This window comes from Emys orbicularis, chromosome 1 (genome assembly GCF_028017835.1).
Source record: "Emys orbicularis isolate rEmyOrb1 chromosome 1, rEmyOrb1.hap1, whole genome shotgun sequence".
Lineage (NCBI taxonomy): Eukaryota > Metazoa > Chordata > Testudines > Emydidae > Emys > Emys orbicularis.
The window spans coordinates 120221877-120248028 of NC_088683.1; the positions used below are offsets into that span (position 1 = coordinate 120221877).

General features: G+C 43.3%; 2 protein-coding genes across 2 annotated transcripts; both read left to right on the forward strand.

Annotated features, from left to right (window-relative positions):
• Positions 1-327: 327 nt before the first annotated feature.
• On the forward strand, positions 328-5243 carry LOC135884812 (perilipin-3-like). Its single transcript, XM_065412362.1, has 7 exons — positions 328-396; positions 770-965; positions 2550-2632; positions 2940-3192; positions 3642-3838; positions 4076-4198; positions 4836-5243. Exons 1-7 carry the CDS (start codon positions 334-336, stop codon positions 5241-5243), a joined length of 1323 nt encoding a protein of 440 aa, XP_065268434.1. The 5' UTR covers positions 328-333.
• Positions 5244-20491: 15248 nt separating this feature from the next.
• On the forward strand, positions 20492-25389 carry LOC135885594 (perilipin-3-like). Its single transcript, XM_065413416.1, has 7 exons — positions 20492-20554; positions 20928-21123; positions 22718-22800; positions 23108-23360; positions 23817-24013; positions 24246-24368; positions 24982-25389. The coding sequence occupies exons 1-7, from the start codon at positions 20492-20494 to the stop codon at positions 25387-25389; spliced, it is 1323 nt and encodes a 440-aa protein (XP_065269488.1).
• The last annotated feature ends 763 nt before the right edge of the window (positions 25390-26152 follow it).

Here is a 26152-nt window from a genome sequence, read left to right on the forward strand (position 1 = left end):
TTAATGTAGTCTCAAAAAATTGAAGGTTTTCAATCACTCTGTGCCATGAGAAGGAATCCTCCTGCTTCCTTTCTCGTTAGCTGTAGTAGAACTGAAATATTTCTTGGTTTTTAAAAAAAAAAAAAAGAAAAGAAAAGCAGTGACCATGTATTTAGCTCACTATTGCTCTAAATATTCCTTGTTAATCTGATGAGGGCCCTGCCATTTCTTCTACTCCCTCTTTGGAGTAGAACATGACTTTTGTCTTTAGGGTGCTGTAACTTTTCCTTAAGAAACTTAACTTGTAACTTCAGGCCTTTCTTCTTGCCCTTTTCAGGTATATCTGATTATACCATGGCTTCTAATGGAAAAGAGACAACTATGGCATCCCCAGAGCATGGAGAGGAAGAGCAACAGGTAGGTGCTCCCTCTTAAGCATTGCTGGTTCAACATGTGAATACAAAAGATGGCTGGCTGTTATCTGGTAGCAGGCTTCACATATGCACACCTCAATGTCTAGAGATTTGTGCAGTTGCTCTTCCAGATGCTGCAAAATAGCTTGGTTTAGAATATTTAAAAATTCTTCTTGCTTTAGTTAACCTTGTGATCCAGTACTCTAACTTCAGAAGCAGCTGTTGGGCCTCTTAGCTCTTCAGATTTTTGACCATTAAACAATCCTTTGATTGGGGGCTAACACATCCAAGGGTAAAACCACTTGAAAAAGTAATGGTTCAGCTCCAGTATAGAACATTGCCTCCCTGACTCACTGTTCTGTCCCTTGCCTCACTAGAATGTCTTGAGGAGGGTGGCCAGCCTACCTTTAGTCAACTCTGCCTATGATCTGGCTGCCACTGCCTACGCTTCCACCAAGGAGAGCCATCCCTATGTGAGGTCCATCTGTGACATGGCAGAGAAGGGAGTGACGTCCATAACCAATGTTGCAGTTAGCAGTGCACAGCCAGTTGTAACTAAACTTGAACCTGAGGGTGAGTAAAGCATATATGCAGACCTTTCTGTTTGTATGGTACAATTTCTCAACAGTAGGATCTTGACACCCTGTCAGGAAGCTTCCATCTCTAAAACTCAGTATGCCATGAAGATCAGTACCCCTTCAGTACTGGGGGAGAAGCTGGCAGTGGGGGTGGTGTGACTATACAGGCATAATACAGTAGCCCGTGCATGTAAACTAACTTCCCCTAGAGGCTAACAAAGGGCTTTGTTTACACTAATTACTATTGCTTAACCTGCACCCTCCTTGACTGTAGCCAGGAGGTGAGATTAGGGTTAAACTCTTTCCATTTAAGGAGCGACACCCTTTGAAAGGTACCTAACTGCAAAATGAGATCTCCTCATTCTGCAACTAGAGAGGCTCAAAATCTAGTCTGTCACCAACAGAAGTTAGTCCAACAAAAGATTACCTCCCCCACCTTGTCTAATCTCTGGACCAACATGGCTGCAACAACACTGCAAACAGATTACAACTGTTGAACTTTTCTGAGCTATTGCCTGATGTTAAGTAGCAATAGCCACTCCCTAACTTGCTTCCTTCATGAGAACAGTTAGTTGGACTTATCGTAGCCAAGGCATTGCGAAAACTTCTTGGTGCCTTCCAGAGGGATCTTGAACATTTGATCAAAAAGCTTCAGAGCTGTAAGACGGTGGAGTGAGATCATTGCGCTTTATTCAAAACATAAAAACCTCACTTGGAGAGGGAGCCTGGAAAGTAATGCCTAGAATGCTTGGGCAAGAGACAATTCTGCAGTCAGTATAGATAGGAGGAGAAAGTATTCAGATGCCAGTCATAACAATCTTGATTGGGTAACTGAATTAAGATGCATGGGAGGAAACGTGGAACTATGAACTATTGAGGGGTATGCTATTTTTCATTGACTTTTTTTACAAAAAGTTTATAAATTGGGGCAGAGGGAGGGAACCACCTTGAAGGGGGAAATAAAATCCCCCTGAAGGTCTTGAATCACTGCAAGAGTACATGTGCAGCCAGGGCTGGCTCCAGGCACCATACGAGACAGCACCCGCCTGGGGCGGCACATTGTAAGGGGCAGCATTCTGGCCAATTTTAGGGCGGCCAGCCCTGCAGGGGCACAAACTAGCAATCCCCGCCGTGCCGCCAGGCTCCCCGGGACGCGCCACTCGCCGCTGCCTGTACCGGCCTCCGCCTCCTGCGCTGCTCTGAGCCTGGCCGAGCCACCTTTAAAGGAGCGGCTGAGCCAGCACCTTCTGCAGCCCCCGGGGGCTCCCTCTGCCTGGCCAGGAGAGGCACCCCAAGGCCGGAGGGCTGCCCACGGGTGGAGGGAGCGGGCGGGTGCTGCCCTTCACCCCCCTGCAACCCGCCTTGACCACCCTCCACATGCTCCCTGCAGCTGCTTTCTCCCCCCCCCCCCCAAAAAAAAGCTAGTGCCGACCTTGTGTGCAGCACCTACAACTCAGAACTATTGCTGCCTGAACATGTTGGAGAACCGAAGCTGTCATTACAGATGTGAGCCAGGTTCTGTCAATATTGCAGTAGCAAAATTGACCAATTAAGAAACTAAACTCTGGTTTTTCTATAGTGACAACAGCAGAGGAGTGTACTTCTGAAGTACCTGACAAAGTGGAGGATAGTCTACCAATCCCTCAACAGACTGCTGATGAGGTAACTTTCACCACCCTCTCCCTAGACAAAATGACATTGTCATGTGTTTATGAAAGGGGTGCGAATAATGAGATGCTTCCTCCAGCAGAGGAACACTCCATCCTAAAAGTGGTCAAGAGGCAGGAGCTAGTGTTTAAACATAACTCTGGTCTGGTGCTTAACAGCAAGATGCAGTTCTTCCCCTGAAGATTTAGGACCTATGGGGCAGAGCAGGTGGTAATCCCCCTCCCCAACCACAAGCTCTGGGTCAATGGGCTACTATCACCCTGAATACTGTATAATGTCTTCCTTGATCACTCTTCTCTAGGTTACATCTGAAACACAGGAGCTGGCATCTTCCAGACTGACAGATGTCAAGGAGACCATGATCAGAATGGTAGATATGACCAAAGAGGCTGTGCAGGACAGCATGAAGACCACCAGATCAGTGGTAACTGACAGCATGAGCACAGTTGTGGAATCCAGAATGGGCCAATTGGCCATAAGTGGAATGGAAGCAGTGCTGGGGAAATCTGAAGAGCTTTTGGATCACTATCTTCCCATGACAGATGAAGAACTAGGTCAGAACACATGAATGACAGGTCTATCATCTTTAAAAGTTTAGGGTAATCCTCCCTTTGGGCCAAATTTCTCTCTAGGCTTCTCCTCAATCTTATCTGTCACCAAATGCAGGCTCATCCTCCAGCATTTTCATATCTTAACCCTCAGTCTCAGCTTTTAGTTGGTGGGCATGTAAAAATGATTTGAGCAAAAAGTGGGGACGGTGGTACTAGAAGGAATAATGGGCATGACTATTCATTAGTCAGTTTCATTATCACAGTATGCTGTGTGTGGTGCATGGGTTCTTGTTTTGTTTTTAAGGCTGAAGCTACATCTGTGGTACTTGATAGGTGCTAAGACTAATGCTTGTTACAAGGGAGCTTAAGATTTAGCAGATCAGTAGGGGGCTTGTACTCCTTTGCCAACCTCCATCTGAGAGGGTGAACAACCTGAACTTTCTTCCCTCTAGCTGAACTTGCTGAATCTGTGGAAGGGGCTGAAGTGTCTTCAGCACAACCACAAGAGCGTCGGAGTTACTTCGTGCGTTTAGGTTCCCTGTCAACCAAACTTCGCCAACGTGCCTACCACTATTCCCTAAACAAGATGAGACATACCAGTCAAAGCATCCAAGAGGCTCTTTCCCAGCTTCATCAAACCATGGGACTGGTAGGAACTCCACTATCTCTTAAAACTGATGCCCTTCAGGGCAGGGAACACCTCGAATTCTACCTGTATAGAATGTGGTACAATGAGGCTTAGACCTCACTCATGGTTGTGTTATGTAACTAGACCCTTCTACTCCTGATGCATTGAGCATACCACTCTGGGGTGAAGGCATGTCATAAACCGTGGAACTAGAATAACTGATGTGCAAATGTCTCAATATGCTTAATCCACTTCTAGATTGAATATCTTAAGCAAGGTGTTACTCTTCAAGAAGTCCAGGAGAAGTTCCATCACATATGGGTGAGCTGGAATAGAAAGCAGACAAAAGGCAGTGAGATCAAAGATCTGGCAAAACCAGAGGTATGTACATTTGGGGGGGGGAAGAGAGGGGGCAGCTCTGGTCTGAGAGGTTAGCCATTATTCTGAGCCTTGCAGGGTGGCTTATCTTTGGATAAGTAGCTGATAAATTCAGGTGATCTTAGTTTTATTACAAAAAGTTGGCCCCTTTGAGCATAATAAATAGGTGGCTTCCTTGCTTAGACATCCCTAAGTGATGTCACACCAGCAAGGTCTGCCCAAGAAGCATAGTCTCTTTTAGATTTTTTTTTTCTTTTTAAAAACCCTCAGCACAGCCTGTGAACTGATTGTCAATCATGGGTTTGCAACCAGTGAACCCCCTGTTAACTAACTTGGCTTAGCTCTGTTTTGACCTAGCTTACATGGCTTATTGCCTCTGGTGTTAGCCTCCATTGTCACAAGTTGCTTCTCTTAAGGAAGGAGCAATTTGGTTTCTCTTTCTCCTGAAAGAGTGCATGGCACACCCATTGCAGACCTTGTTGGCGCCAATGGTTTTTTCCATCAGACTTCCTTGATGACTGCCATTAGTACCTTGCAGCATAACTTGGCACCTTGCAAAATCACCTGAGGTGGTGGCAGCAGCAAGCTTGATCCTTATTGTGTTTTGAACATTAGGATTAAACTTCTATTTCTCCAACAGATGGAGTTGGAGACTTTGGCTATGTCCCGCAGCATTATCCAGCAGCTGCAGGATGCCTGCCAGATGCTAGTATCCAGCATTCAAGGTCTCCCCACCAACTTTCAGGATAAGGTGCAACAGGTGTATCACAACATGGAAGAGCTTCATGCTTCCTTCTCCACTGCCCATTCCTTCCAGGATCTCTCCAGCAGCCTCCTAACCCAGAGCCAGGAGATGGTGACCAAGGCGCAGGAATATGTAGATGAGCTGATGGCATACATGATGGAGAATACTCCTCTGTCTTGGGTTGTGGGACCGTTCACCCCATCTGGTAAGGTGTCCGCAGATTCCATTGAACCACAAAACCAAGAAAATGAGGCTGAGGAAGCTGAAGTCCTCACAGCCTCCAAGGCTAAGGAGGACCTGTGACCTAGAAACATGAAACTTCAACTTCTGAGGAAGAAGGCGAATTCATTCCGTCTTCCTTCTGACTTCCTGTGTACTAGCATCCTTCTGCAGGAAAGACACCAATGGCTAGTACTAGTAAGCACTGTGCCTAGATCTCTACTAATTTCTGGAGGTGGTGTGTGACTGCTATAATGTAGATCACTTCTCCGCTCCAATACTAGTTTGTGTTTTAATATCCCTGTCTTCAAAATAAAATGTCACTGCATTTGAATGAAGGTCTAACCTGTTCTTTCTAAGAGGTGATTTCCAGTTCTATAGTAGAAATCTGTGCCTGCAGTTAGTCACGCCTTGTTTCTCAGTAGTGGCAACCACTGGCATTAGTGTGTAGACACTTAAAAGCCTGGGAAGCTTCCCCTATATACCATAGAACCAAATCTAGAACTACTTAGAAATTAAGGCTCTAGATCAATTACTCACACCTGTTAACCAGAAACTAAAGCTCGTTTAACTTAGAACAGAAATAAGTTACTTTGGTTGCTCTCATATGGCTGTGGTAGAATTGCACTTGGGATTTCAGGTAACCACTTCTGAAAAGCGAACAGGGCAGTTAGTTTAAGATTCCTACCACCAGTCTAGCTCAGGTTGGCTAGACACTACCTGGGTTGCTCAGTCATGGGGCAGGAGCCAGGAGAAAATGAGGCAAAGGAATCCAGGCATGCCTCATAAAACAGGGCTGGCCCTAGAGGGGCTCTAGGGCCTTAATGTCACAACCTAAGAAATATTGGTTATTCTGGTGAAGAATGTGCCATAGTGTGTAGATATAATCTCAAACATCTAGAAAATCCCTTGGCATCTGTATCAAGGCTGCATAAATCCACACTTTACAGCTGGAAATGTAAAAGGCTATACATGCAATTTTAGCCCTCATGCACAGTAGGCCCTCTAAATCCACATCATAGGGTGACAAGTATCAGAGGGGTAGCAGTGTTTGGACTTTTGTGGATACAGACTGAGGAGTCTGGTAGCACCTTAAAGACTAACAGATTTATTTGGGCATACACTTGTGGGCAAAGAACCATTTCAGATGCATCTGAAATGGTTCTTTGCCCACAAAAGCTTATGCCTAAATAAATCTGTTAGTCTTTAAGGTGCTACCAGACTCACTCACCCTTTGATAACAAGGAATGAGAATTCAGCTTTTCCCACAGCCTCCCATCTACCTGTCAGATAGGAAAGAGATCAATCACTGCTATGAAAAATACATAGCAAACCACCTTGTAACATAATACAGATTAAAATAAGAGCTTTTGAATTTCAAATGAAGGTGGCACAGTGCCCATAATAGAGGATATGATTCTGTTTTAGTGTACCACATACCCTGGGAAAGCCAAAACATTGGGGCCCGTGTGCTTAAAGGTATTTGGTATTGCTTGACTCAGCGTTGCAGGACCTCCCTGAGACAACTTTCATTTACAAGTGATTATAAGCACTAAGTGCTGAAGTCAGTTTTTGGAAATGAGACTTGTGTTGCTGTCACATGGGTCTTGCAGAGCCATGTTTAAACACTCTATAGTGCAGAGCAACCCAGTTTTATTTTTAAAGTTCTTTAATCTAAAACCCAGGCCAAGCTTGAGGGTGCTATAATAGGTGGTAAATGACCTATGTCCTAGGTTGTTCCCAGCCCTGCTACTCCCGTGAGTCATTTCCATGCTTTGTGCCTCTATAAAAGGGCCACGTGACACCACTTGTAAAATGGGGATAACTGTTCTCTGTAATCATGCAGTATTTTGAAATCTAGTTATATTCAGTAACTAGCACAAAGGGGCCCAGTTGCAGCAGGGTAGCACACAGAGGCCCCCAACTGCAACTATTACTGCTGTGAATGTGCACAAGTGCTTGAGTACAGCTACATTGTACAAACTGTAAATCAATGGGAGAGAAGCTGTTCCAGATGCATTTTTCTAAGCCACTCTTTCTACAGAGGGGAAAACTGATCTTGTGGTTCTGGAATACCTACATTCTATAAAAGCCACCATGAATGCCTTGCCTACACTAGAAAGGGAAATGCAACTTATTCCAGCAAAACTTTGTTGCCAGTATCATTATGACTTTAGCAAATAAGTAGGGCTGACAATTAATTGCAGTTAACTCACACAATAACTCAAATTAATGATTAACAGTGCAATTAAGCACAATTTTTTAAACAATGGAATACCAATTAAACATTTTTGGATGTTTTTCTACATTTTCAAATATATTGCTTTGTTACAATACAATGTGTACCGTGCTCATTTTATATATATTTTTCTTACAAATACTTGCACTGTAAAAGTGATAAAAGAAATAGTATTTTTCAATTCACCTCCTACAAGTACTGTAGTACAATCTCCTTATCAGGGAAGTGCAACTTACAAATGTAGACTTTTATTTTTTTGGTTACATAACTGCGCTCAAACAAAACAATGTAAAACTTTAGAGCCTACAAGTCCGCTCAGTCCTACTACTTATTCTGCCAATTGGTAAGACAGACAAGTTTGTTTACATTTACAGGAGATGCTGCTGCCTGCTGCTTATTTACAACGTCACCTGAAAGTGAGAACAGGTGTTTGCATGGCGCTTTTGTAGCTGCTGTTGCAAAGTATTTATGTTCCAGATAAAACATTCATATGCCCCTTCATGCTTCGGCCACCATTCCAGAGGACATGCTTTCATGCTGATGATGCTTGTTAAAAAATATTAAATTTGTGACTGAACTCCTTGGGGGAGTACTGTATATCTTCATCTCTGTTCTACCCACATTCTGCCATATATTTCATGCTTTCAGAAATCTTAAAAGAGCAACACTCAGATGTGGAAACTACAGAACCCAAACCACCAAAAAGGAAAATCAACCTTCTGCTGGTGGCATCTGACTTGGATGATGAAAATGAACATGCATCCGTCCACTCTGCTTTGGATAGTTATTGAGCAGAACCCGTCGTCAGCGTGGAAGCATGTCCTATAGGACTGTGGTTGAAGATGAAGGGACATATGAATTTTTAGCACATCTGGGACATAAATAGCTTGCAATGCCAGCTACAATAGTGCCATGCAAATGCCCACTCTCATTTTTAGGTGACATAAACAAGAAGCAGCCAGCATTATCTCCTGCAAATTGTATCCAAGTTTGTTTGTCTGAGCGATTGGCTGAAGTAGGACTGAGCGGACTTGTGGGACAAAGCTTTACATTGTTTTATTTTCAGTGCGGTTATTTTTTGTACATAATTCTACATTTGTAAGTTCAACTGTCATTATAGAGATTGCACTACAGTACTTGTATGTGGTGAATTGAAAAATACTATTTATTTTGTTTTTTACAGTGCAAATATTTGTAATAAAAAAATATAAAGTGAGTACTATATACTTTGTATTCTGTTGTAATTGAAATCAATATATTTGAAAATGTAGAAAACATGCAAAAATATTTAAATTGTATTCCATTATTGTTTAACAACACAATTGCAATAATTTTTTTAATCACACGATTAATCGTGACTCATTTTTTTAGTCCCTTGACAGCCCTAGAAATAAGCTATATTTGCAAAGGGCTTTTCTCCCCAGTATATCTGCATCTATACAGGGTGCTTTTGTTGGTATAGCATTCCTAACTCAGTTATGCCAGCAAAAGGCAGACTAGACAAGATATTTATTAACCTTGCAGAATTCCTTATGTATGCATAAACTACCGTTAATAACTCCTTAACTATTATCCCAAGACACCTACCTCTCTCTTTCCTGAAAAGTTACCAGTTCTTCCCCCAACCTGCTGTGAGAGAAGAAAGGAGAATAAAAATAACTAGAAAAAGTTTGAGTTTAGGTTGGACCCATGTAACCTAATGCATACTAGTTAAGTGATCTAAACTCAGCTATTTTTCTAGTGCAGACGCAAGGCAACATCTCTAACACATTAGCTGGTCAATTTCTAGACTAGGCTCCTGTATCTATATTAAGAAAAAAAGGTTGGCTTTAGCTACCATGGTGTAGCTAAGTCTGAAGTAAATTCAAAACTTTCCCTAGTAAGGCAAACCCTACAGAGTGTTTCACAGTTTCAGCCTAGATGTTTGGGAATTATGATAAACCAAATCAAAACGGTTAGTTACTAAATTAGTCACACTAGATTAGATTAGAAATGGTCTAGACTAAGACTAGAAACAGTCATAACTAAAAACAACGGAGGAGTCCTTGTGGCACTTTAGAGACTAACAAATGTATTTGGGTATAAGCTTCCGTGGGCTAGAACCCACTTCATCAGCTGCATGGAGTGCAAAATACAGGAGCAGGTATAAATGCATGAAAGAATGGGAGTTGCTTTCTCAAGTGTAAGGTCAGACTAACGAGACCTGGGAAGGCAACTCCCATCCTTTCATGTATTTATACCTGCTTCTGTATTTTCCACTCCATGCAGCTGATGAAGTGGGTTCTAGCCCACAAAAGCTTATACCCAAATACATTTGTTAGTCTCTAAAGTGCCACAAGGACTCCTCCGTTGTTTTTGCTGATACAGACTAACACGGCTACCACTCTGAAACCAGTCATAACTAAGTATTCCACCCCATCCTTAAAGGGCAAGGGGTAAAATAATCTTTTGATTTTGGTTCATCCTAATTTTCTGTTTAAAGAGTTCAATGACAGAACTAGTAGAAGTTGTACCTGGACTCAAATTGCTGTAAACCCCCGTCCTCCACCTCCAAAACCCAATGTCTTCTCAGTGTATGCATATACAGTACTTATTGCTCAGAAATGTGAAGTAGGACTAGATGTTTGATTTTATTAGACTTTTCAAATTACCTAGTTTAAAAAGACGTATTGACGCAGACCATGGATTCTGAATTTCTTTGAGTAGATGACAGGATTTCATTTCCTCTGCAACTCCAGTTCCACAACCACTGTACATGGTGTAGCTCCATTGACTTCAGTGAAGTGCTGCCATTTAAACTAGCTCTGGAGCTGGTCCTAAACCTTTGGAAAGCCAGATAGATCAATCAGAGTTTTGAATTTGCTTCTTAACCTGCCAGTGAATCTTTGCTGATGTGACTTTTCCTGTTTTGCCTCAGTGTAATGTCTTGAAGAAACCGAGTGGCCTACCCTTCGTTAGCACTGTCTGTCACTTGGTTTCCACCAAATATACTTCCATCAAAAAGAGACACTCGTACAACCAATCTATGTGTACTGGAACAGAGAAAGGAGTGAAGACCATTAATGAAGTTGTGGTCAGCAGTGCACAGCCAGTTCTGAATACCCTGGAACCTCAATGTAAGTAAACCAGGATAGAGAAGCTTTTCTCAGTGGGAAGGGAAAGTGTAACTCAAAATAAAAATTCAGTGGGAAATTCCTCATTCAGTCCTGACTGTCACATATAGGTGGTGTGCAATTTCTCAGCAACTTCTGTGCCTAAAACCAGCTGGAAAATTGGCCTCCTGTCTCCACTTCTGATATGGCTGATCTGAGAACGATGGCATATAAACATAAGCCAATCTATTCCGATTCACACTGAAAGAGAGTTAAGAAACTAATTCAATTTACCTCTCTATAGCTGCAAGGGTCTAGAGTGGAGGAGAAGCTGCCGATACTTTGTCAAAATGCCGATCAGGTAATTATCTTTTATTCAACTAGAGACTCCTTAAAGGGGAAGGCTATGATCTGATCTATTAGCAAGAGTGACTAGAGCTGTGGTGGCAGCTGAATGCCTTGCCGGAGAGGTGTGGATAGTTGTACCCTATTTTGCAAGAACGTATCTGATCAAAAAATGGGTAATTGTGGATTTCACTAGACAATAACAGGAGTCTATGCAGTTTCAATTCAAACACTGGAGGGAATGTTGGGGCAGTGGACAAACACACATTTTCTGATGACTGCAAACTAGGAAAGGGGAGATAAAATTGGATGACACAAGCCCCGTTTCATAGAGGTTCCAGGACAACATTATGTTGAAATGTTTCCTGTATGGAAGATTAAAGCTCACCACAAGCGGAAAGTGATGTCCCTTCATCAATTGAGATCTACCCTATTTTGAGATGAGATCTTAGGTCAAAGCGTTAAGAAATGCAGCTGCCGTTGTTCAGCAGTTTTGAAAATTGCCCCCACCTTATTAGATACTCTCATTATGAATTTAGCAGCCTAGCTTTGGGCACCCACGTCTGAAAACTTTGTCCAAGATCTTTTTTTTTTTTTTTAGTATAAAACCAACTTTCCTCTATTTTATTTTCAGGTTGTTTCAGATGTAAAGGACTTCATGAGGTTTTCCGAAGTGACAGGTGAAAATGATGCAGTGACCAACACAATCATAGGAGTGGTCGGCCTGACAAAAGAAGCCATCCAGACCAATATGGAGACCCCCGAATCAGCAGTGATTAATGGTATGAGTACAGTCATGGGATGAAAAGTATGTAGGGCTGGCCGGGAAAGAAGAATTCTGATTTAGAACAAAATTGGAGGATTTGAAATTAGTTTTTGTTCCACAGTGGAATGAAAATGAGACCTTTCAAAAATGTTCATTAAAAAACAGGAGCAAGTCCCAACCTAAAATAGCCTGGTAATTAGGGTACTAGTCTGGCATATGGGAGACCCAAGTTCAAGTCCCTGCTCTGCCTGATTTGGAGCAGGGAGTTGGCTGTTCTGGGGTTGATTCCATCTTGGAGCTGAGAAACCTTCACGATCAAAGTTCCATCCAAATCACTACACTTCTGTGAATGGTTTTCATGAATCTGTTTTTTCCAATATAAAAACATTCTGCTGAAAAATTCCTGACCAGCTTTAGTCAGATGGCCAAGAATGAAGTTTAAGCCGTGCTGGAGACAGCTGAAGAACTAGCACATCCCTACCTCCCCACAGCTGGTGAAGTGGGTAAGAACTTGTGTGGGTCACACCCAGGTTAGGAATTTCAAAGAAGCCTAAGGGAGTTCAGTGTTCAGCTTCTACTGATTTCCAGTAAAAGTTGAGTACCTACATCTCATAGGTGCTTTTGAAAATTCCAGTCCTGGTGTCAATATTTTTGCCATAGCTCCAAAATAAAATGGGGGCATCCCAATGTTCCACTCTTTTCGTTACCTTAGACTTTCCCTCTATTTGGAGCTGGCTGATATAATAACAAGCCAGTAAATGGATAAAGGGCCCCTTGCATTGATAAGACCAAATAATTAACAGGATTCCCACTTGAACTAGCTTTAAGCCATGAGCTACTCCTTCATTCTAGTCCTTGCTTTCATCCATTCACACACTGGGGTGTAAAAGGAAGACAAATATCTGACTGACAGAAGAGAGTGAGTTCAAAATATGTCCCCAGGCATGCTGTGAAGTGAGACTTGGCCACAGCTGCGATGATATATGTTAAGCTGTTATGTAACATTTGTTTTCCTGAAGATTGCTCAGTAAAATGCACATATCTGGGAGAGCAAGATCCCAAGCCATAAAACTATGACTGGTGCTGAGTGTGTTTACATCCTGGAGCACATGCTGTCACTTGGAGGTTGTTAATGCTTCATGGATAGGGGAAATATAAGTGTGTGGTCAATGGTTATGTTTCTTACCAAAGGGTAAATGGTAGTAAATGGGGAGGAGATACTTTAAGGACCACTGACCTTTCTAGAAAAGCACCGGCTAATTTCAGAGGAAAAGTGGTTACACACGCGGGATCTGGGTTTAATTCCCAGCTCTGCCACAAATTCCTGTAGGGCTTCAGACTAGTCATTTCAGTTCTTTGTGCTTCTGTTTCCCATTTGTAAAATAGGGATAATCTTCTCTTCCACCCATTGTCTGTTTAGATTATAAATTCTTAGGGGAAGAGACCGTCTTCTGCTTCTGCCTAGCACAACAAGACCTGAGTCAGTTGGGGACTTCAGGCGCTGCCATAATACAAATAACAGCAATAGTAGTTTACCCAATTTCTCATTAAAACAATTCCATCACTAGATTGGTGGCAAACAGTGGTAATAGTAGTGCTATTGCAAAAGGGCCAGCCTTTTAAAGGTATTGAGGCACCTAAAGATGCAGATAGGGATCTAGTGAGATGTTCAAAATGCAAGGTGCCTATCTCTATCAATGGGAATTATGTGCCTAGGAACTTTTTGAAAATCCCACCAGGTGCCGATTTACCTTTCTGTGTTCCTAAATACTTTTGAAAATCTGACCCTTAGTATCTCAGGTGCAGGTAGAACATGTGCTGCGAAGGTTTTCTAAGAGCTCTGCTCTAGGAATTATTGTGGGGGCAGGGCCGGCTCTACCATTTTTGCTGCCCCAAGCAATAAATAAATAAATAAATAAAAATAAAAGCTGCCCGAACTGCCAAAGCAAAATAAATAAATAAATAAAAAGGCCGCTCGGTTTGCCGCCCCAAGAATGGATGGAATGCCGCCCATAAGCATTCGCCGCCCCAGGTACGTGCTTCCTCCGCTGGTGCCTGGAGCCGGCCCTGTGTGGGGAAGTTCTATAGCCTGCATTATACAGGAGGTCAGACTAGATGACCACAGTGGGCTTTTCTGGCCTTATAATCTATGAATCTATGAGTCAGGCTTTCAAATGAAGATTTGGGGAAGCTGTGGTCCATTCTGACATTATCGCCTTTCATTTGGCAGAATAACCTTATTCTCTTGTTTCTTTCAGTTAAACCTACAGCTTTTGCAGAAAGGCATGGAATGGCTTCTGCTCAGCAGCAGCAAGATTATGACAGTTACTGGGTGCGTTTGGGCTCCATGATGACCAAATTCCAGCAATGTGCTTACCAGCATTCCCAGAGCAAGGTGAGAGATGCCGGCCAAAGCATCTGGGAGGCTCTTCAAACTAGTTCCCTGGTAGGAACAAAGTTCTTTCCCCTTCATCCTTATCCCAGAGATGTTCTGGGCAGGACCACAATATAACTAATCTTCTTCTTTGAGTGGCCTCTGCATATTCCCACTCTTGAGATGTACCCAGTGCTTAATTTGTAATAAAAGCAGTGCTGGGGCTCAAGCAATTAAGTGCTGGCGATCAAGAATTTTTTTACTTTCATAACTGATACGGCAAGCCCAGAAGTGCTGAGGTTATGAACTGCCAAGCCTAAAGGTGCCGGGGCTCAGCCTTGGCAAGCCCTGACACAAATTAAGCACTGAATGTACCTGTGGCACAGCCAGGATCAGTGGAACCTTCCAATGCCATTGGAACACTACCTTACACCCTCCTCTTGTGACTCCAAATGTTTGCGGGGCAGAGCAATAAAAGTGGTGTGGAGCACCAACTGTCACAGTTCCTTCCAGCCATGGTGGCAGACGGAACGGGAACCTCACCTGGTCCATGGACCCAGTTTTGTCACAATATATCATCCAGTGCCTTCTTCATTAGGATTAGTGTTAGTTGGCTTCTTCAGTTAGACAGTTTTTACTTATCTTTTTCAGGTTTGGCAGCTTCATTGTTGTTCTTTGTCCCAGTAGGTTTTTTTTCTGTAGCAATCCAGTCTTTGTGAGAGTCAAAGATTGCAAGACTTCTTATTTATCTAGGCCCATTCCAGACCGTATATAGCAGTGATACTCAGACTGAGGCTCGCGAGCCGCAAGTGTCTCTTTAATGTGTCTCCTGTGGCTCTTTGCAGCATGGGATATTTTAAAACACTGTGATTTAATTATTAACCAATCTAAGTTATTTACCAATCAGGATGCTTTTCCTATGTTATTAACCAATTAAGTTATCAACTTGCACTAAGTTATTAACTGATTTACTTTGTGAGTAATATATATATAAAACTAAATGTAATATAGTACTCTAGTAAATGAAACAATGAATTCACACTACTGGGTAATGTTGATCTCTAATGTGGCTCCTGGACCACTGAACGCTGAGTATCACTGGTATATAGTTTCAGCAGAAGCTCCTCAATGGTCAGGGGGAACCATACCAAACAGGGCTGGATTGGCATGGAAAACATCAAAGAGCGCAGGAACAAAGGTTCTGTATTGGGGAACACTTTTAGGATCAAACAATAGTGTAGTTGTAGACGTCTCCCATTTCAAGAGATATTTCTAAAAATTGTACCTTCACACTATTAATTTGCTTCTTGCAGTTGCTGAAATATTGCATCATTGCCTTGATTCATACAATTACCCAACCCCTGAAGACCATCTACCTGATCCTACTGGTTATTATTGAACACTTTCCCGTCAACATTCAGGACAAGATGCAACAAGTTTCCCATACAACAGAAGTGCTCCATGCTTCAGTCTCCACTCTTGATTCCTTCCAAGATCTGTCTAGACGAATCCTCTCCCAAATATGGGAGAAAGTGACCAAGGAGGAGGAACATATGAATGAGCTGCTGGAGTATGTGGTGTACAGTACACCTCTCTGTTGGTCTGTGGGACCCTTCAATGCTTTAAAAGGTAGAACATAAGCAGACTCCACAGAAACTGCAGAATATGGATAAGAAGGCGCACATAACAAGTGACACTATTTAGACTGCATAAGTTTGGAAGCTGTTACAGGACAGGACTTCCCGGTGGAGCTAATTTATTTGTAGAACTGTCAAGTTTGTCAAACGAAAGCTTTGAACTTTGTGAACATAAGAACAGCCATACTGGGTCAGATCAAAGGTCCATCTAGCCCAGTATCCTGTCTTCCGACAGTGGCCAATGCCAGGTGCTTTCAGAGGGAAGGAACAGAACAGGTAATCACCAAGTGATCCATCTCCTGTCACCATTCCCAGCTTCTGGCAAACAGAGGCTAGGGGGGACACTGTCCCTGTCCATCCTGGCTAATAGTGATGGACCTATCTTCCATGAACTTATCTTGTTCTTTTTTGAACCCTGTTGTAGTTTAAATTCTGTTAGAGTTCCAGTTGTCTCCTCTTGTGAGTAGAAAGCTCTTTAAGGGCAACATTGAGATTTGCCCTACATAGCCAGGTAGGTCAGGAGGAGTGGCTGAGTAGGGAATCACTGTTCTGTGGCTGATGGGATATTAGGCTCTGTGGGGCTGCTACTGCCTTCCCCAGTGCAGGTGGGAAGAGAGTGGGCAGACCAGACAGAAGAATATATAGACCTTCACTATATGTCCTGGGTCACTTGCACAATACAGGCCTGCTTCTCCACTGCTTTGCACCTTGTGTAGTCATTTACCCCTGTGCACAGTGCGTGTGAAATGCTGCCACATCAGAATGGTAGTGTAACCCAGCCTAACACAGTAGGGCGTTTTGTCCACCACCCCAGTAGCCAGTCCACCTAAAGAAGTGTATGAGTTTGCTAAGGAAGCTGGATTCTTCAGCACAGGTAACAGAGGCTCAGTTTGACACAGGATGAAGAATCCTCACTAGAGCTGGATAAAATATTTTTTAATCATAAATTTGTCCAAAAATGCATTTTTCAGAACACAGAAGAAATTGAAAAGGTCAAAACAGTTTGTTTTGGTCATTTCAAAATGAAATGTTTTGACTTTTCATTTCAAATAGTGTCATTTTGACCATTTGGAAATGAAACACTTTTTTTTTTCATTTTGGAATGGTGTTTCTTTTCAAAATTTAGCTAGATTTAAAAAAATGGAGAGGGTAAAAAGCACTCAAAACCTACATGAAATGAAAAACTGAAAAAATAAATAAATCATTTAGCGTCAAATGAATTGTTTTCTTTGGCTTGAAACTCATTTGTTCATTTATTCCATTAAGATGAGGAAAAACTGAAAAATAAAATCCGTTTTGATTTGATCTGATTGTTTTTAATTTTATTTTTTGTGCAGCCCCAGAAATGAAAAATTCATTATTTGCTCAGTCCTAGTCCGCAAGCAAATATTTTATTGTTGCATGACAATGTCAAGTGGGAAAGGTGGCAGCATCTCAGAATCTCAATCTAGTTGCCCATTTGGGATAGACATTTAGAAGGGACGGTGATAGTGTAACGCTGACAAACCCCAGTCACCAGGATTGAACTGGGTACCTCTGGAGCTTAGTGCATGAGCCTCTACCGCATGAGCTAAAAGTCAACTGGCCCTTAGCTAAGGCTGTAGAGCAGACTCATTAATTGCTCTCTCTTTAAGTGGTCTCGGTGCCACTCGATGGGACAGAACACCACACCCAGAAGATGTGTGGGTTACAATAGCACTAACATAAAAAGACTACAAGGGTGGGAATTAAGATGGATTCAGCACTGGTTAGGGTATCAAAATTAAAGAAACTCAGTTGCTTCTGGTTTATCCATGACTCCTTTGCTGCCCCAACTAACTGCACCAGAACCTCACACCTCTTCAAAAATATCACAAGGAATGCCATGAAGTGGTTTGTGCCACAAGGCTGTACTGTCCAGTGAGCAAGAAGGAATCCAATGGGAAATTGTATTTCCATGCAGTCATGCTCATTTTACAAATGTTTACCATTTCCTTGATATTTATCTGTATTGAAGGCATATAAACTGTCAATGGAGGGGAGAGGCCTTTTCCTTAAGCATTACAAAATGCAGCCAGAAAGCACATTTGAGAAATGCAGCTTCATATGTTTAGAATGAACAGTAAAATACTTCCAAATTCAGTTACTTGGAAAACGTTGTGCCTTGCGAGTTATATGATAAAGCGGCCTCATTCTGGGAGAACCCCAAAACAGTCAGGGTGCATCAGAGGTCCCATCCAGACTTACATTTCTGTGTTTCTTGCCTTATCTGGAGTGGCTGGTCTTCAAGTGCTAATGGAGCTAAAGTCTATCAATATAATGTGGCAACAGATTATGGAAAAAACCTTGAAAACATGAAAAGAGCAAAAACGGATGCACAGGCATCTGCCTGCCTCTGCAGAGAGCCTGACACAGGAGCTCAGAGAGGTGTGAACTGCCCCATTCATCAAAGTGGGGTAACTCCAATGCAAAGTGTTGGTGATATACATGTCTAGATTTTTAACTATTTCACTGCTGATCAAAGTAAGCAAGGAAAAAGAAGGAGGATTGCAGATCTGCATAATCTACCTAGGGTGGCATCTCATTTTCATGGTGAGAGTGGATGTCATTAGGGAACTATTCACACTCCCATGGCCAACATCTGACCATTGGGGCTAAACGACCAGATGCCACCAATCCCACAGAGGCCAGCTAGGCATTTACGTGTCGAAGTCCTGGGAAGGTGGGTGGGGGAACACCAAGAACAGCAAGGGCCAAGTCGGGGGTAAAGAGTTACCTCCCTTGGTATGGATGCTGCTTCTCCCTCCGTAGGAGGCTGGGGGCAGATACAGGCAGACATCACTTTGGGGGGGTAGGGATAGCTCAGTGTTTTGAGCATTGGCCTGCTAAACCCAGGATTGTGAGTTCAATCCTTGAGGGGGTCATTTAGGGATCTAGGGCAAAAATCTGTTTGGGGATGGGTCCTGCTTTCAGCAGGTGGTTGGACTAGATAACCTCCTGAGGTCCTTTCTAATCCTGATAGTCTATGATCACGGTCTCAGTTCTATTCAGTGGATAATCTCAAGCTTTTCTTTGCAGCCATGTGGAGTAGAAACATTTATTTTTAAATAACAGCCGAGATTGACATAATCACATGACTGGGTTCCAGGCATGTGGCTATTGTGCCTCCATCTTAATCTGGTCATATCCAGTGGTGTAGCTGAACCTTACAGAGAGGGACCCAAGCCCCAAGGGGAAACCAGCAGAGTATGTGTTCTCATGTTTTGTACACCAGCACAATCTGCTAAAGTAGCATCTCATATAGGCAGAGCTTGGATTGTGGGCAGGGCTTGGGACAGTAACACCCCTTTTTTCCCCAATTCAATCCAATTCCAATTCAAACACTGAAGTAGAACAATGAAGGGGTGACAGAAGAATAAAAACACTTTTCTCCCAGCCTTCCCTGAAACAGAAAGTGGCACACTTTTCCTTTTTTCTGAAAGGGGGATGAAGGTGGAGAAGGGCAAGTTCTTCCAGTTACCCTACCTAACTCTTGTTTCCCAACAAAATGCTTCACTATCTATCTAAGGTATTTATATAACCCTGATTGCCAGAGTATCTGAGCACCTCACAAAACTTCTATGAAGCATGGAAGCCATATTATCCCCACTGTACAGAGGGGAAACTGAGGCACCGAGAGGCTAAGTGACTTGCACAAGGTCACACAGGAAGTCTGTGGTAGAGCCTAAAATTGAATCCAGCTCAAATCCTAGGCTAGTATCCTAACCACTAGAAAAAACTACCTGTCTTCAATATGCCACTCCTTGTTCCAGTGTGCCAGTTTTTACTTTGTAACTATAGCCAACATGCAGGTGAAGCAGGCACATTGCTATCTGCAACCTAACCACCAGAGATGGTCTATATTTGGCTGATTTTTTATTTGTTTGGGTTTTTAATGTTTTTTTTTAGATTTTTCATAACAAAATGAAAAGTTCTGTTTCAATTTGTTACCCTTTTCTCTACCTTTTAAAAAGAACTTTTCTCTCCCTTTTCCCATTGGAAAGGGCAATGAAAATCAATGATTTTTTAAGTCACATAGGTGTTTTTGAAATGTTACCCATCCTAACTAGCAACTGTTTCTAGGCAGGCTGTGGACTCAAAGTGAGTTCAGCTGGATGACAGCAAAGACCCAGTGGGGTTAATTGGAATCACATTTGGGGAATAACTCACTACCAATCTTTGCAGGCCCCAAAGGATTTGCATTCTCCTATTGGTTAGCAAAGCCTTCTTTTCACTGATTCCCTGAACTGTCAGTCCTGAGTATTTCACTCCCTCCCCTCACAATTACATCACCAGGGGTGTATAAAATCTGACCAGGGGGGTGAGTGGAGTAAAGCACTGTCTGGAGTACTGAGAAAGGTCAGTGGGTTGGTTTGGGGCTGGTTCTTGAAAGAGTGGGACTTGTTGGTGAGGCTTTTTAGTCTTTTCCCCCCCCCATGGTTTATACAATTCCTTTGTCAGGGCTTTGCAGTTATGCTATTAAGAAACATTTGGATGTGTAAATGTCTGTATTAAGAAGCTGTGGGTAGGACAGGGATTGGGGAAACTGAGTCTGGGGAACTTAATGCTCACTGGCCTTAGCTCTCTTAGCTGGTGAGACAGGATCACATTCTTAACTTTCCTCCCCTGTAGTTAAAACTATTAAATGGCCTTTAGCAGTAATGACACCTACTGCCTTTAATGTAGTCTCAAAAAAATGGAAGGTTTTCAATCACTTTGTGCCATGAGAAGGAATCCTCCTGCTTCCTTTCTCCTTAGCTGTAGTAGAACTACAGTAGGGTGCTGTAACTTTTCCTTAAGAAACTTAACTTGTAACTTCAGGCCTTTCTTCTTGCCCTTTTCAGGTATATCTGATTATACCATGGCTTCTAATGGAAAAGAGACAACTATGGCGTCCCCAGAGCATGGAGAGGAAGAGCAACAGGTAAGTGCTCCCTTTTAAGCATTGCTGGTTCAACATGTGAATACAAAAGATGGCTGGCTGTTATCTGGTAGCAGGCTTCACATATGCACACCTCAATGTCTAGAGATTTGTGCAGTTGCTCTTCCAGATGCTGCAAAATAGCTTGGTTTAGAATATTTAAAAATTCTTCTTGCTTTAGTTAACCTTGTGATCCAGTACTCTAACTTCAGAAGCAGCTGTTGGGCCTCTTAGCTCTTCAGATTTTTGACCATTAAACAATCCTTTGATTGGGGGCTAACACATCCAAGGGTAAAACCACTTGAAAAAGTAATGGTTCAGTCTCAGTATAGAACATTGCCTCCCTGACTCACTGTTCTGTCCCTTGCCTCACTAGAATGTCTTGAGGAGGGTGGCCAGCCTACCTTTAGTCAACTCTGCCTATGATCTGGCTGCCACTGCCTACGCTTCCACCAAGGAGAGCCATCCCTATGTGAGGTCCATCTGTGACATGGCAGAGAAGGGAGTGACGTCCATAACCAATGTTGCAGTTAGCAGTGCACAGCCAGTTGTAACTAAACTTGAACCTGAGGGTGAGTAAAGCATATATGCAGACCTTTCTGTTTGTATGGTACAATTTCTCAACAGTAGGATCTTGACACCCTGTCAGGAAGCTTCCATCTCTAAAACTCAGTATGCCATGAAGATCAGTATGCCTTCAGTACTGGGGGAGAAGCTGGCAGTGGGGCCTGTGTGACTATACAGGCATAATACAGTAGCCGGTGCATGTAAACTAACTTCCCCTAGAGGCTAACAAAGGGCTTTGTTTACACTAATTACTATTGCTGAACCTGCACCCTCCTTGACTGTAGCCAGGAGGTGAGATTAGGGTTAAGCTCTTTCCATTTAAGGAGCAACACCCTTTGAAAGGTACCTAACTGCAAAATGAGATCTCCTCATTCTGCAACTAGAGAGGCTCAAAATCTAGTCTGTCACCAACAGAAATTGGTCCAACAAAAGATTACCTCCCCCACCTTGTCTAATCTCTGGACCAGCATGGCTGCAACAACACTGCAAACAGATTACAACTGTTAAACTTTTCTTAACATCAGGCAATAGCTCAGTAGCAATAGCCACTCCCTAACTTGCTTCCTTCATGAGAACAGTTAGTTGGACTTATCGCAGCCAAGGCATTGCGAAAACTTCTTGGTGCCTTCTAGAGGGATCTTGAACATTTGATCAAAAAGCTTCAGAGCTGTAAGACTGTGGAGTGAGATCATTGCGCTTTATTCAAAACATAAAAACCTCTCACTTGGAGAGGGAGCCTGGAAAGTAATGCCTAGAATGCTTGGGCAAGAGACAATTCTGCAGTCAGTATAGATAGGAAGAGAAAGTATTCAGATGCCAGTCATAACAATCTTGATTGGGTAACTGAATTAAGATGCATGGGAGGAAACATGGAACTATGAACTATTGAAGGGGACACTCTTTTTCATGAAATTTTTTTTACAAAAAGTTCATAACTTGGGGGAGAGGGAGGGAACCACCTTGCATGGGGAAGGAAGGGGGAAATAAAATCCCCCTGAAGGTCTTGAATCACTGCAAGTGTAAATGTGCAGCCAGGGCCAGCTCCAGGCACCCGACGAGAAAGCACGTGCCTGGGGCGGCACATTGTAAGGGGCAGCATTCTTGCTAATTTTAGGGCGGCCAGCCCTGCAGGGGCACAAACTAGCGATCCCCGCCGTGCCGCCAGGCTCCCCGGGATGCGCCACTCGCCGCCGCCTGCACCGGCCTCTGCCTCCTGCGCTGCTCTGAGCCCGGCCGAGCCACCTTTAAAGGAGCGGCTGAGCCAGCACCTTCTGCAGCCCCCGGGAGCTCCCTCTGCCTGGCCAGGAGAGGCACCCCGAGGCCAGAGGGCTGCCCACGGGCCCTTCACCCCCCTGCAAGCCGCCTTGACCACCCTCCATGTGCTCCCTGCAGCTGCTTTCTCTCTCTTCCCCGCCACCCCCCCCCCCCGGGCGGCAAAAAAGCTAGAGCCGACCCTGTTGCAGCACCTACAACCCAGAACTATTGCTGCCTGAACATGTTGGAGAACCGATGCTCTCATTACAGATGTGAGCCAGGTTCTGTCAATATTGCAGTAACAAAATTGACCAATTAAGCAACTAAACTCTGGTTTTTCTATAGTGACAACAGCAGAGGAGTGTACTTCTGAAGTACCTGACAAAGTGGAGGATAGTCTACCAATCCCTCAACAGACTGCTGATGAGGTAACTTTCACCACCCTCTCCCTAGACAAAATGACACTGTCATGCCTTTATGAAAGGGGTGCCAATAATGAGATGCTTCCTCCAGCAGAGGAACACTCCATCCTAAAAGTGGTCAAGAGGCAGGAGCTAGTGTTTAAACATAACTCTGGTCTGGTGCTTAACAGCAAGATGCAGTTCTTCCCCTGAAGATTTAGCATCTATGGGGCAGAGCAGGTGGTAATCCCCCTCCCCAACCGCAATCTCTGGGTCAATGGGGTATTATCACCCTGAATACTGTATAATGTCTTCCTTGATCACCCTTCTCTAGGTTACATCTGAAACACAGGAGTTGGCATCTTCCAGACTGACAGATGTCAAGGAGACCATGATCAGAATGGCAGATATGACCAAAGAGGCTGTGCAGGACAGTATGAAGACCACCAGATCAGTGGTAACTGACAGCATGAGCACAGTTGTGGAATCAAGAATGGGCCAATTGGCCATAAGTGGAATGGAAGCAGTACTGGAGAAATCTGAAGAGCTTTTGGATCACTATCTTCCCATGACCGATGAAGAACTAGGTCAGAACACATGAATGACAGGTCTATTATCTTTAAAAGTTTAGGGTAATCCTCCCTTTGGGCCAAACTTCTCTCTAGGCTTCTCAGTCTTATGTCACCAAATGCAGGCTCATCCTACAGCATTTTCATATCTTAACCCTCAGTCTCTGCTTTTAGTTGGTGGGCATAAAATGATTTGAGCAAAAAGTGGGGATGGTGGTACTAGAAGGAATAATGGGCATGACTATTCATTAGTCAGTTTCATTATCAAAGTATGCAGTGTATGGTGCATGGGTTTTTGTTTTGTGTGTGTGTGTGTGTGTGTTAAGGCTGAAGTTACCTCTGTGGTACTTGATAGGTGCTAAGACAAATGCTTGTTACAAGGGAGCTTAAGATTTAGCAGATCAGTATGGCTTGTACTCCTTCACCCTCTCAGATTAAGAGATTGGTAAACAACCTGAGCTTTCTTCCCTCTAGCTGAACTTGCTGAATCTGTGGAAGGGGCTGAAGTGTCTTCAGCACAACCACAAGAGCGTCGGAGTTACTTCGTTCGTTTAGGTTCCCTGTCAACCAAACTTCGCCAACGTGCCTACCACTATTCCCTAAACAAGATGAGACATACCAGTCAAAGCATCAGAGAGGCTCTTTCCCAGCTTCATCAAACCATGGGACTGGTAGGAACTCCACTATCTCTTAAAACTGATGCCCTTCAGGGCAGGGAACACCTCGAATTCTACCTGTATAGAATGTGGTACAATGTGGCTGAGACCTCATTCATGGTTATGTAACTAGACCCTTCTACTCCTGATGCATTGAGCATACCACTCTGGGGTGAAGGCATGTCATAAACCGTGGAACTAGAATAACTGATGTGCAAATGTCTCAATATTCTTAATCCACTTCTAGATTGAATACCTTAAGCAAGGTGTTACTCTTCAAGAAGTCCAGGAGAAGTTCCATCACATATGGGTGAGCTGGAATAGAAAGCAGACAAAAGGCAGTGAGATCAAAGATCTGGCAAAACCAGAGGTATGTACATTTCAGGGGGAGAGGGCAGCTCTGGTCTGAGAGGTTAGCCATTATTCTGAGCCTTGCAGGTTGGCTTATCTTTGGATAAGTAGCTGATAAATTCAGATGATCTTAGTTTTATTACAAAAAGTTGTCCCCTTTGAGCATAATGGGTGGCTTCCTTGATTAGACATCCCTAAAGTGATGTCACACCAACAAGGTCTGCCCAAGAAGCGTAGTCTCTTTAGATTCATTTTTTTTTCTTTTTAAAAACCCTCAGCACAGTCTGCGAACTGATTACAAACCCATGATCTACAACCAGTGAAACCCGTTAACTAACTTGGCTTAGCTCGGTTTTGACCTAGCTTACATGGCTTATTGCTTCTGGTGTTAGCCTCCATTGTCACAAGTTGCTTCTCTTAAGGAAGGCGCAATTTGGTTTCTTTATATTTCTCCTGAAAGAGTATGGCACACTTATTTCAGACCTTGTTGGTGACAATGGTTTTTCCATCAGACCTCCTTGATGACTGCCATTAGTACCTTTCAACATCACCTGAGGTGGTGGCGACAGCAGCAAGTTTGATTATCTTATTGTGTTTTGAACATTAGGATTAAACTTCTATTTCTCCAACAGATGGAGTCGGAGACTTTGGCTATGTCCCGCAGCATTATCCAGCAGCTGCAGGATGCCTGCCAGATGCTAGTATCCAGCATTCAAGGTCTCCCCACCAACTTTCAGGATAAGGTGCAACAGGTGTATCACAACATGGAAGAGCTTCATGCTTCCTTCTCCACTGCCCATTCCTTCCAGGATCTCTCCAGCAGCCTCCTAACCCAGAGCCAGGAGATGGTGACCAAGGCCCAGGAATATGTAGATGAGCTGATGGCATACATGATGGAGAATACTCCTCTGTCTTGGGTTGTGGGACCGTTCACCCCATCTGGTAAGGTGTCTGCAGATTCCATTGAACCACAAAACCAAGAAAATGAGGCTGAGGAAGCTGAAGTCCTCACAGCCTCCAAGGCTAAGGAGGACCTGTGACCTAGAAACATGAAACTTCAACTTCTGAGGAAGAAGGCGAATTCATTCAGTCTTCCTTCTGACTTCATGTGTACTAGCATCCTTCTGCAGGAAAGACACCAATGGCTAGTACTAGTAAGCACTGTGCCTAGATCTCTACTAATTTCTGGAGGTTGTGTGTGACTGCTATAATGTAGATCACTTCTCAGCTCTGATACTACTTGATTGTGTTTAATATCCCTGTCTTCAAAATAAAATGTCACTGCATTTGAATGAAGGTCTAATCTGCTCTTTCTAAGAGGTGATTTCCAGTTCTATAGTAGAAATCTGTGCCTGCAGTTAGTCATGCTATATGTAGCCTTGTTTCTCAGTAGTGGCAACCACTGGCATTAGTATGTAGACACTTAGAAGCCTGGGAAGCTTCCCCTATATACCATAGACCCAAATCTAGAGCCTTAATTTCTAAGTAGTTCTCGATCAACTACTCACACCTGTAAACAAGCTTTAGTTTCTGGTTAAACTTAGAACAGAAATAAGTTACTTTTGTTGCTCTCATATGGCTGGTAGAATTGCACTTGGGATTTCAGGTAACCACTTCTGAAAAGCGAACAGGGCAGTTAGTTTAAGATTCCTACCACCAGTCTAGCTCAGGTTGGCTAGACACTACCTGGGTTGCTCAATCCTGGGGCAGGGGCCAGGAGAAAATGAGGCAAAGGAATCCAGGCATGCCTCATAAAACAGGGCTGGCCCTAGAGGTTCTCTAGGGCATAAATGTCACAGCCTA